The sequence below is a fragment of the Stegodyphus dumicola genome, chromosome 5 (genome assembly GCF_044657685.1).
Source record: "Stegodyphus dumicola isolate Sdum_Otavi_A_Nest chromosome 5, ASM4465768v1".
In the NCBI taxonomy this organism is placed as follows: Eukaryota; Metazoa; Arthropoda; class Arachnida; order Araneae; family Eresidae; genus Stegodyphus; species Stegodyphus dumicola.
Window position 1 is genome coordinate 181,773,793 of NC_140772.1, and position 13,246 is coordinate 181,787,038.

Sequence of the window (13,246 nt, forward strand, 5' to 3'; positions counted from 1 at the left end):
ACAACAGTATGAAATCATAAATATTATAAATTATTTAATAAGAGAAATAACTGAAAATAATTAAACAAGAAATGTGTAGCCTCTTATTGTAACATGGATGTGACATTATACAGATATAATAGCTATCTTAACACATAAATAAAATGAATAAAAGTTTTACGAACAAATACTATATTTACAAACACATTTAAAAAAATTTCATCATGCCACTTTTCTATTTAATCACTTTAAGACATTTGCTGGAAATATTTTCAAAAGTAATATCATGAAAATTTCTAATGAAATTCGACTTTCTTATTCTTTTAATCGCTTAAAGCATTATCTTGTGCTAAACAAAAGGATATCTTCTTAAGGTTACTGCCTACCAGAGGTAAGATAAAAAATATATGATCTATGATAGTGATCTTTAAACTATGTTCCGCAGAGCCCAAAGGGTTCTGCGAGTCAAAGTAAAAATTCGACAAGAAAATTATAAAGCACTCACACTATTTGTTCAGCATTTACTAACCAAAAAATATAAAGATGAATTTAGCTATCTTTGAAAATTAGTCAGAAGCTTCGTCTGTTGACTGCCAACGTCCATAACGCAAAGTCAGCAACGTACGTGCGACAGATGCTCCTGTTTTCCGATTGTTCTGACGATGTGTATGCAGAAATGTGTCTAACACAGCTAAAAACATTTAATGCCATTCAGAACAACGTATTTAAGTGAAAAATCTTTCTTAGCGTATGCAGTAGCAAAAACAAACATAGAAACGAATTATATGCAGAATATGAAATACAACTGTAGATAACATAAATATAACTAGAATTTGACAGTTTGAGTAAAATATGCAAGCACGCTCCTGTCACTAAATGTAGCAAAAGATTAGATGACTACTGGAGCACAAGTGAATGCTTAAAACGTGTAGTACTTTAATTGTCTTTATATTGTAGAAACATTAGGTTATTTCAAAACAGGATAGATGAAAAATGAGCAATGCCCTCGCCGGGACTCAAACCACGGACCTCTCGAATACGCACCGAGCTTGCTGACCATTACACCACGAAGGCATGCTAAGGAGGCAGAAGAAATACCTTATAATATAAAATAATAATGATATATTAATGTACTTCAAATATTATTTTCAGATATATTTTTCTAAGCATGGAAGGGTGTTCCCCGAAAAAGGCTTAGAGTTCTAAAGGTTCCGTGAGTCGACGAAGTTTGAACATTACTGATCAATGGTAATAATAATATATGTAGTGCTTACCATATATGTATTACTGAATTAATTTTAACATACTTTATGATGCGTATTATTTATAATTACTTTATAGGAAGGAATTTTAATATCCTAATATAACTGAATAAAAATGAGTATGAATTCTTATGTATCCTATTATTCTACACGTGACTTAGTTTTCTTATCAAGAACTGGGTAGAATTTTCATGGTTTAAATACTGCGGAAAACTTATATCGCGTCTCTAGAATATCAAAAATCGAGAAATTTCCTTCTAATTCGTTATGTAATCTTCTTTGCGGTTAAAAATAAAACAATTTGTTTGTTTAACGGCATTTCTACTATTTAATTCGGAAGTAATATTTTCCAGCACGGCAAAACGGAACTTCCAATCCTCTTGCTGTAAAACAAGCTACTTGATTAAGATTAAAAGGTTTTTTTCTTGCTTCAGAGCTCTGAATTAGAAAAGGAAAGGAAGGGCTGTGGGAATTTCCCCAATGCACCCAAGACCTTTTAGCTGTTTCTGTCATGGTCCGGTTAATTCAACAATGTTTTAAAATATATCACAGGAAACGGTTAAAGGGAAAGTTTTCGTCCTTTAGGCATTTACGGTAATAAATGGTTTCCGTTTAGGAAGTTAACAACTTCCCCAGGATGGAGAAAGCTGAGTATATAAGGCGATGCACACGACCATTAGTCATCAATCAGCTTCCATTCTTTTCAGCTTTTCAAGTTCTTCGAACCTGGTGAGTACGACTTGAATATAACTGATAAAGTGCAATTTAGTCTTAAAGATCAGTATGCCGAAGATTTTGAATTCTTACACAAGATAATAGACATATTTTATAATCATTGTAGGAGTTATCGACAGATCATTATCACTTATTTAATTTACATATGGATGTTCAAGATGATGGAGCTTTACAAGTAAAGCTTTCATATTCTAATTAACGCCAGAAACGTGATTAGAAAATACTCTTTGATTTCCCGATACGGAGCTTCAGTGTAGTTAAAATTAATTATTTAATTGAAAGAAGTTATTCATTTGGCATTTTATGAGATAAAATTAATCGAAATCATGCAAATCGTAAAATTTGAAATTTTGCGATGGCATATGTGGCTGATAAAGTAATAATAATTTGCTTAATAAAACACCAATAATGATTTTACCTAAAACTTTAGGTAAGCTGTTGTTTTAGAGAATACTTTAAAGACTTAAAGATATTAAATTATTGTCTACAAATCGAAAATTAACAACAAAAGTAAACTTCTTTTATAAATATTGTTAAAAGTGTGAAGAACATACTTACTTTAGTTTTTATAATGGAACAAATAATAAGCTATGTTTTCATACTAGAATATGTTTAATGTAAGACAGAAGGTAGAGTAGAAAATAATATGCTATTTGATGACATAAGATACGGAAACAATATTTACGCTGATATAATTTATGTGTGCATATGCACACTAATTTTTCTTGTGCAAATAAAATTACAAAAAGAAGTGGAGTTCATTAGTGAAACATTTTACACAAGCTAAAATGCAGTACTTTATCTAAAGAAATCAAAAAAGTTAAATATTATTAAAAATTAATGTTTGCAATGATCGCTAGAATTTTATTCATTGCAGAAAGTATAAGATACAATAAATGACTAGTTGTATCATTTATTTTCATTGTTATTTATTCACTTTCTTTCTGTCTGAATGTAGCCCCACAGAAAAATGCCTCATTTAATCATTATACATTATTATACGTGCATCATTATACATCATCATGTATATCATCATTATACGAGAACCAGTAGCTCCATTCCCATGTGTACACTAAATTTCTTAAATTACCAGTAGCCGAGTGGAATGTTGCTGAACACTGGTAGTTCGACCTAGGTTCGGATCACCGCGATGCATGGGCTTTTGTGGTTTTTCTCTGTAACATGAAGCTAGTTTCCTTTAGAAAGTCCTTCTAAAAGGCATCCTTCCCCTTCCGCAGATAACCCTAGCGTGCTTAGCTCAAATCAAATCGAACTTAAATTAAGTTCTAAATGTTATAGATATAATATACGGATGCACCTCTGGAATTAACAAATTATGCTTTTACTATGTATTTATATATAAAAATAATTTAATTATATTTGGTTACTTAATATGTAATAAATTTGAATCTAAAAAAGTTTTCAGCCAGTAGAAATAAAATAAGTATTCTTTTATATTTAAAATGTCTTACCTATGAACAAATTAATGTTATAAACAGAGTTCTTATCAAATGAACCTCTTAATCTGAAGTTTTCATCTGCTATCACTCAAATTTATCTAACTTTTGTCGATTTATGCTAACTTACGTAATGTACCTTTTGGAATTTTAAAGGAAATGCTTCACAACACTTTAGATATAAATGAGAACAATTATATTCTAGTAGAATAAAATATGTAAAAGAAATATAATTTTTCTGTTGAAATGTATTAATTCTTATCAAAACAAAATCCCAGCTAGATGTGAAAATCATGTAATATTCAATGATAAATGTGTTAATACGATTTTAATGTTAATACGATTTTAATCCTGTAAGTTCACATTAAAATGTTTCATTAAACATTTTTTCTGGATGTTAAGAGACGAATAATGAATTGTTTTGTCTAATGGAAAGTTGTAATAACATTGCATTAATCAAAGGAAATATATGAAACTAATAAAAAATTTTTCAGTTTGTAATTATTTTTGAAAGGTGTTACGGAACAATTGACATATAACGTTTTCTAAAGAAAACACAACTTCATTGTGTTAATCTAATATTAAAGATATCTTATAGTTATGTTTCCTTCGAAAATATACTGAAAGTTTTCGATTTCATTGTTTTCTCATTTTTCAGAAATAGTTCCAGAACATAATGGCCTCATCACAGAAAATCATTTTCATCTGCGTCTGCCTTTTGCTATCCTCATGTGGAATTATTGTAGAAGCTGGAGGTATGATGGGAGGAATGTTTGGTGGTGGTCATCATGGTCATGGGGGTCATGGTGCAGTAGAAGCTCTTCTCGCTGCCGGTCTTCTAGCTAAACTTCTTCGCAAGCACCATCATGGTCATCATGGACATCATGGACATCATGGGCATGGACATGGACTTGCTTTAGACCTCGCTGAAGGATACGACAATGCAGAGGCTTTGTCACTTGCACCACTTGATCACGGTCTTTATGGACATGGTTACAGTGGCTGGTAGAATTTCATAATGTCGAGAGAGTTTGAGCCAAGCCTGAGGAGGTTCTGCAGTTGTAAAAATGTACATTTGTATTATAAGTTCATTGTTTTGTAAATAAAGTTTTGTTTATTTATATAGTTTGTGGTTTGGAAAGTATACCTTTAGAGTACGATGGCACAATTTATTTGCATAAAATAAAAAAATCAATCAAGCAAACGTTTAAAGTAATGGAGTATTGTAAGTAATGAAGTAACGAAATTAATGAAGGATTAAATAAAATGCTGATTAAAATGAGGGAAAGAGTGTAAAATAATTTCGATAATTTATAATTTAACATATCCATTAAATGTTTCACTAATTGTCATTTAATTTTCAATATGTTTTCTGATCATATTATTAATAAATTTACTTTGTGACAATAGTAATAATTTTTAAACAAGCCTCAATATGGAAATTCAAAAATAAATGCTATAAAATATATTATTTAGCATAAATATAGACCCTATTAGGTAAATTCAGAATTAGTTATTTTAGGAAGAGAGTCAATATTGAGAGCAATATTTTTTTTAAGGAATAACAATAAAATATTAGTTTGAAAACTCATTCAAAATTATAATATTTTCTCTATAATGTCATTTGTAGAATAAATTAACTACTTTTTGGAGGTATGAACATGAAGAATTAACGATGCTGTAGCCAGAGCAACTTGTAGAGTATATTTGAATTTTTCATAATCAGAAAGTTTAAAAATGAACAGTACTCTCCCAGAGGTTCGAACTCCAGAACTTCCGACTATTAGCCGGTGCTGCTTCTATTTACACCTCTAAAGTACCTTATTAGAAGGGAAATATTTCATTAAACATTTGCTTTTACTGTATCAGAGATAAAAATATTACAAGAACTTTTAAAAGAGAAATAATGTTTCAGAAAGGTTATAAGGTGTTTCTCCCGCCTTCCTAGCGTGCCTTCGTGGTGTAGTGGTCAGCACACTGAGCAAGTATTTCAGAGGTTCGTGGTTCGATTCCCGGCGACGGCGTTTGCTAATTTTTCATCTCTCTGGCTTCACAAAATAACCTAATGTCTCTACAGTAGCGCCCGAACTAAAACGGTGTTGGATCATGATTCTCCTCGCTCAGGATTTGGCGGTTGGGTCCTCTAAAAATCCCAGTCGCCCTTTAAAAGGTGCGATTTCCTAGCGTGTCTTCGTGGTGTAGTGATCAGCACACTGATCCGCTATTTCAGAGGTCCGTGGTTCGATTCCCGGCGAAGGCAGTTGATAATTTTTCATCTCTCCGGCTTCCAAAAATAACCTAATGTCTCTACAAGGTTAGCGTTCGTTTTAAGGTGAAAATACTACTTTTCAAAGAAAATTGCGAATTTGTATAAAATGTTGTTAAGATTAAAAAATAGTGGCTTACGTAAAAATTAATCACGTACAGGTTAAGTCACAGAACCTAATAACGTACATTTTAAGGTTAGAGGTAAGAGTTTTATACAATCGTTTTATACAGCGACGTTTATTTTATAGCATGGCTATTAATCCTTTTGATAGATATAAACTAGCTCATTTCGTACTGCAGTTACGCACTGCAGTTGGCTCAAACAAACAAGCACTCATTACAAATTTACAACTGACAGATATCGAGCGTATTTATGAAGAAAGAATCCATTAGTCTTGCAACCACCAAAGGGTTAATATGTAAAATTATATAAACTTGAAAATTTTTCAGTTATAAAAATATAATTCAATATTATTATTGCCTAAACTGAACCAACCTATAAAAGAATTTCATGGTGGTAACTGAGAAATCTAATTTTAAAAATCATTGATCTTATATCGGCCTTAATTCTTAAGTTTAAAGCAATGCATTCTGTCTAAAACATTTTCAGTTCTAGAAATAAAAATAAGAAATGTAGAAAATAAAATCTTCAGTTCTAGAAAATTTAAATCTTCTGGAGGGAAAATCCCAGACAGATGATGTTCAGTACTGATGATTTCAAAACCACTGTTCATTTTCAGAGGCTTCGCCACTAGAGAATTCTCTTTATTATTAGCATTAGTTTGTCGGCCCACCAACGTCAAGTCGCTGAACGCTGATAGTTCGGTCTGGGGCTAGAATTCTAGCGAACGGGTTGGCTGCATGGGAGTTATCCTGATTTTCCTCATGTATAACATGTATGCTAAGTGATTTCCCTTAGAAAGTCTTCCACGAAGACATTCTTTCTCTTAGGCAGATAGCCCTCGAGTGCTTGCTAATAAGTAAGTAAACCGAAACATTAATCTGAAATGAAAATTCAGAATATTTCATAAGTACGTTATTGTTATTATCACATCATACGTGGTTATCTGTTTCGAATGTTTTACATTCTAATACCTGCTTCTTTGTGGAGTAGTAGCATTGATTTGAGTATTAATATTTCAATAGAAGTTACATATTTGTAAAGAAATTAGTATTTTAAACATCTTAAATGTTGCTTAATAAATCTTTTATGTAAGCTAAGGTAAAGGGAAATGAAATCAAACTAGTAATGGCTGGGGGAAAAGCAACTGAACAGTAACAATTCTAAAGTGTCCATTTGTATTTGTTACTTTACAACTTTCTTATCTTTCTTTATGAAATGAAAACTTAAGATAGTCAGTTGTTTGCACAGTGACATATTATTGCATCTTCAGATTTCATCAACGATTTTAGTAAATATTGATAAGTATTTTAGAAACATTTTCTCGCAGGAAGAATATTCCAGCGCGGTGTTGAAGACTCTGAATCAGAGTTCTCAAATACAGTTCTTTTTGCCTGGAAACTTTTGCAATTTTTCGAAGAAATACACATTTCTCGAAAATCTCCGAAACGATTGTATAAAGTCAAGAAATTTCTCCGCTTAACTTTAATTTTTGCACACAAGTCTAATACTGAATAATAAATGTTTACTTTTTCTTTGTCATATGAATCAAAATAGGGTTATCTAGCTGTATTTCTATTGTTGAATCTAAATATACTATTTGAAGTTAACTATCCCGCGAGTCTCTTTTGAGAGGTCTTCAAATTTATATGAATTGACGCAAATGTAAAGGCGCACTGAAAAAGAAATCATCTTTGAAGTAAAAGTACATTATGTTGCATTGCACTGATTATGTTTCTTATGAGCCTGGCAGAAGTTGCCATTTGTAACGGGACTCTAACTTCAAAACGTACGGTGCTGTTAGATATTCCACACGCACGTCCTATAATTTTTTACTTCCTTGTACTAAGTAAAAAGGAAGTATTGTATTCGCGAAAAGTTTCAGGCTTCATATTTCAACGCAAATATTCATTTTCACCGGTATCGAATACAATTTAACGATGTTTTGCGTGACATCTGTACGTAAGGACAGAATAAAGAACTCTTTTCCCTCCAAAAAATTGTACAACTAATTTAAAATGAGTTCTGAAGAGAATTTTTCGTGGCGTCTGTACGTACGTAGACGCATAACTCAAAAACGAGTAGCCTCAGAACGTTGAAATTTTGTATATAGGACTGCTATAACATGTAGATATGCACCTCGTATTTTGGTTGCAATCGGCCGCACTAAATGCATATAAATATATTTATATATATATCCACTCTGTTACCCGGCTCAGTGATCTCAGTTTCTTTACTGTTATATGTTTGTAAAATTGTGCATTCTTTGCTTTAAAAATGATTGAATTATGTTTTTCTTATCTTTCGGTTAAGGTTTTTATGGCTTTAGTAAATTTGCAAGCAATATTTGTACAATTATCAACAATTTAAAAGCTGTTTTGCTGCTTGGCTCTTTTATTGAAGATTTTCAGTTTTTTATTGACTTTTTTCATATTAAAAGAGTTTCTAATTTTTAAATTTTTGTGGTATGAGCAAAATTAAAGCACAGTCTTCTAAGTATATTATTCCTGTTTTTTAATATATGTAATCGGAGCCACCAAGTGCGTACAAGGCTAGCGTAGGGTTGTAAAATGGAGTAATTCGCAAATTAAAATGAAATTATTCCCAAGACAATTCTATCTATTCAAATACAGATTCTGTCTATTAAATACAAGATTTATCTACGTATACATAAAACTTTTCTCCCGGTAGCTGCTTATCCATTTATTGTACATTTTGAATTGTTTCTAATGGACCTTGAACTTGTTTCATGTATTTGTTAATATATAACTTGAGTGTATGAGCTTACTGATCGGTAGATTTCGTATTTAAATTACCAAATACCTTAAAGAAACAACAAAAACTTGAGTTTCGTAATTTCTGAATAAATTGTGGTAATCTTTTTTTCAATCAGTAACATTCGATAATAACAAGATTTCGAAAACTTGAGATAAGATTTATCTTTAGGAAATTCCTTACTATCTGAAAAGGAGAGATTTCAACCAGTCTCTTAGTTTTATTTATATGTTTCGTACAAGTTCCTGGATCATTAACATTAAAATTTAAAATAAAATTAGAAGTTTCATGTTTCTTTAAATCGAAAACTAAAATTTCTTTAAATTTTTTAATCTTTCTGACGACAATATAGCAAGCAAACATTATTTTCTTTCGATACTGTATTAGTATCTCTGGACTTATCTTGTTGCATTCTTGTTTTCTTAGTATATTATTTTGAAATGGAGATCCCCGAATTGTTTGCTTTGTCACAAAGATCTGTATTTTGTTCCTAATAGTTCATGATGGTAATTCTTAATTCAGAAACCTGTTTAGTATTTCGTGTTAACTCTTTTTCTCAGTGTAATGTTTGAACACCCTGTAACTTTTCATTGCTGTTTCCAACGTATAAGTTTGACATAAATATTAAGAAACATCACTTTTTCGTATAAGATCCAGAAAGTAACTTGCACTTTGTTTCAGCATTGCATGACTTGAGAAGGCGGAGGAAATATACCTTAAAAACTCTGGCATAAATTGAAAAGTAAATTAAGTAATATTTTCAAGGGGTATATATAGGCGCGTAACGCATTATATTAGTATTAGTTAATAAATATATTCCATTTTTTAAGTATAATAAACGGGATGTTGTTATTAATCAAAAAGTTTGTTATTATCGTTAAAATTGCAGTTATTTCAAGTAATTATTTCGATAAAATATACCAACCAACCATTACCATTAATCACTTCCTAGAACCTAGAAGAAGGTTAAATAACACTGAAAAAAAATCATCTTACTAAGTATGACGGGGTAATATCTTATCTGCTATCATTGCATAGTTGCTTCAACTGTTGACATTTTGTTCCTTCGCCAGAGTCCTAATTATAATAATTTAGCCAGATTTATATGCTGTTACATCACAACTAGACGCCCAGGAGGGAAAGTGGTTAGTGACTTTGACTGCCGTATCGAAGGCCTCAGGTTTGAATTCCGTAGAAGGCATGAGTATAAATTGCCTATGTGTTGGAATTTACAATAGAGACGGGGAAAAGGTTTAAAAGGCCTTTTTATTAAAATGAGTAAATTAACAGAAAACCCTACTTGTGCTTATAGAAGCTATATAACTATCTAATTAAATGCTCCCGTTACCCGTTAAAATACCTGTTTGCATAAATAAATTATTAAAAAAATCTACACGTCTCTGTTCCAGAAAATGTGCTGACAAATCAAAAGAAGAAAGTACTGTCACTATTAAATCATTCATCTAAAATCGCATTTTTAACACTGCGCTCGAAAAGACTAGATTAGGGTTTGTGTCTGGCGGTAGTAATATTTTTCTGATTTTTTTGTTTTCGCTGTACACCAGTGGCCGAGTATCTAAGGCAACCAAAGCTGCAAGTTAGACGCCGGTTTGAATCCTGAGCTTAAAAATGGCTATTTTCACGTCTTTGAAATGTGTAACTTGAATATGAGCCAATTTCTTTGACAGGGCCCCGTCACTGGCCGAGCGGTAAAAGTCGCTAAATACTAGTAATTCGACCCGGTTGGAACCCAGGTAGACGGACTAGCGCGTGATTGATTTTTTTTTGGACTAGTTTTCTCCGTGTGCGAAATGAATATGAGATAGTTTACCTTAGAAATTCTTCCATATAGTCATCCCTCCGTTTAGGCAGAGAGCCTTCAATTGCGTTACCGTAATTAAATATAACTTAATCTAACTTAAAGAATCTGAGAGAATCTTTTCCAACTCATCCTTTTTCTTAGGCGAACTGATCTTGTGCTTTGTAATTATTGATTTAACAAATACACATTTTTTTCATGAAGAATAAAGAAATTTAATTTTGACAATTTTTTATTCGTCATACAATATTCTAGGCTAATTTGTTGAACCCTTTAGATCGGAGTTTCGGCAAGAAAGGTATATAGCAACTAATAGCAATTATTACATTTCTAGAATTAAGTTAACTGAGAGCCCTGAAGATAGAAATATTCTATAAAATCGAAACATTATCAGTCTGCCATCCAAAACAAGTAATTAATATTAAGGCTATGTAAATACTATTAATAATAACTAATATTATTGGCATGAATGTCTATTACAGCAGTGCTTTGAAAGCGGAAGCCTGCTTAGAAATGTTGTTAATTTATTACGCAATCTGAATGCTGTTAATTTTTGGAACAGTTAACACTCAGATTTGAACTTCTGTATATAAATCAGCCTGTCGAATACTAAAAACTATTTTATATGCAACAATAATTATCGATAGCACACTCTACATAATGCCCAAACAGAGAGCTTTATAGAGCTTTTAGAATTCAGCGGTCGAGCGGTAAAGTGGCTGAACACACTGGTAGTTCGGTCGGGAGTTCGAATCTCAACGAATGAGAGGTGGCTGTATGGGCTTTTCGTGGTTGTCTTGTCCTCATGTATAACAAGAATACGAGCCAGTTTCCGAAAGAAAATCATCGAAGGCATCCCTCTCTTTCGGTAGATAGCTCTAGAGTGCTTTGCCGTAACCAACTAAACCAAAACAAACTAAATAAGTTCCAAAATGAGCTTTACTTGGAATTTGAAAACATCAAGAATATAAGCTTCAGTTACGCAACTAAACAAAAATAACTAGAATTATTTAAAAATATTTATATCTGCAGAGGGAAAATTGCGACAGTTTCTTTTTTTTTTTTTTTTTTTCATGAAACAAGAATTATGATATGAATAAACTGTTAGTAAATGGACGAATTTAAATTCTGTGACTAAAATTATGGATAATGAAGTAAGGGACGACTGAGCTCAAATAAAAATTACAGATTCATTTACCTAAAATATGTTATGAAAACAATGCTTGTAAAAAACGCTCCAGGAGAAACGTTGCTTGCTATACGCATTGTTAGATCCTCTCATGTGTAAAAATAAGAAGGATTAGCGAATTCCTTTGCCTGAGATCGTGCCCATCAGATACCTACTGGGAGATGAGATTGAAGGTAGTTTGAGATATCATAAAGCTGCACTACAAATTCTGTTTGTTCTAGTTTAAAGGAAAAGTTTAAATTTTTTCTGAAATTTTACAATGGTTGCAAGAAATAGAAAAATTAATTTGCAGTAAATGAAGCATTATCCTGGTTGCATAAATCTGAGATCAATCACCCTGGTGCTTATCATGAAAATTATGACCAGCATTCCTTCTTTTATTGTTTTCCCTTCTTTCTTTTTTTAGTTGCATAAATCAGCTCAGCCCTTTTCTCGATAGGAACGAACCGGATAATCAATTTGTCAAGGGCGTCACTTCGCAGTACCATTTCTCTGTTTCTGTTGCAGAAGCTTTTGAACAGAATCTTTCTGTTACAGAAGATTTTTCTGTTACAGAATCAAACAAAACATATACATTGTGCTCTCCATTTTCTCCTTCATATTATATGCTCTACATTCATGGATGAAAAATACAGACAGTCTTTAAGATAAACAGGAAAATCAATTCAAATTCATTTTGTTAAAAGTATAATTTCCATTCATTTTATATATGTGGCTGCAACATAAATATTCAACTCTCATAAATATTCATTTCTCTCCAGTTACAGAAATAAAAAGGGATAAAAACAAGCATGTTGCCACCTCTCCTGTATTTTAAATATCTCACCCATGCCTGTCGCCTATAGTGCTGAATGAAAATATCCTGTCCTCCCTCCCTTCCCCTCAAAAAAAGAGAAAAAAAAAAAAAAAAAAGCTTCTGTCTCTCCTTAACATATTATTGACAAATTGAGCAAAACTTCATGGAAGCGGAAAGAGATTTTGGAGTTTGGATTATATTCTATTCCTCGATTTTTGAACATGAAAAATGTGTACTTATTTTAAATAAACTGAAACAACCTGCCATTTCTTTACAAAATATTGGGGGAATAATTGCATTTGAAGCTTCAGTGGTGAATAAAGCAAAGGACTTGATTAATGCAAATCATCGCCTATTATGCTTAATCATGGAATATTGTTGATTGTTATTAAAGCTTTTTTTAGCAAAAATAATTTGGATGAAATTGGGGATGAAAATCAAAAAACCGTTGAATTGTCGGATATAATTATTCTTGAGAATTCTGACGAAAATAATGATGATTTTTTTAAATAATGTAAAACATGTTATGAATTTTCACTTAATGTAGTCCAACTATTCCTTGATTCGCTAACAAAAATGCTGATATTTTGCAACAATATAAAGAAGAAGAAAGCAGTAAATGTTTTTCAAAAGACTCCAAAAATCGCTCGAATAATTTATTGGTTACTGTGCGACATATTTTATGCTTTAAAAACGTATATAAAATGTATCACAGCCTTAAAATCAATATAGATATAATCACAGATATAAATTTTGCATAAAATAAACTTGCATCGTTATCAGATACGATATTAGTTCTTCAACGGACATAAATCTCATTATTGAAATACTTTGCTACACTAGAA

The 13,246-nt window shown here is 31.6% G+C and overlaps 1 protein-coding gene across 1 annotated transcript; it reads left to right on the top strand.

Moving 5' to 3' along the window:
• The first annotated feature begins 1,822 nt into the window (after window positions 1-1,822).
• On the top strand, window positions 1,823-4,558 carry LOC118200908 (uncharacterized). The gene is made up of 2 exons (XM_085817436.1): window positions 1,823-1,970; window positions 4,092-4,558. The coding sequence occupies exon 2, from the start codon at window positions 4,110-4,112 to the stop codon at window positions 4,440-4,442; it is 333 nt and encodes a 110-aa protein (XP_085673562.1). The 5' UTR covers window positions 1,823-1,970; window positions 4,092-4,109; the 3' UTR covers window positions 4,443-4,558.
• Window positions 4,559-13,246: the final 8,688 nt, after the last annotated feature.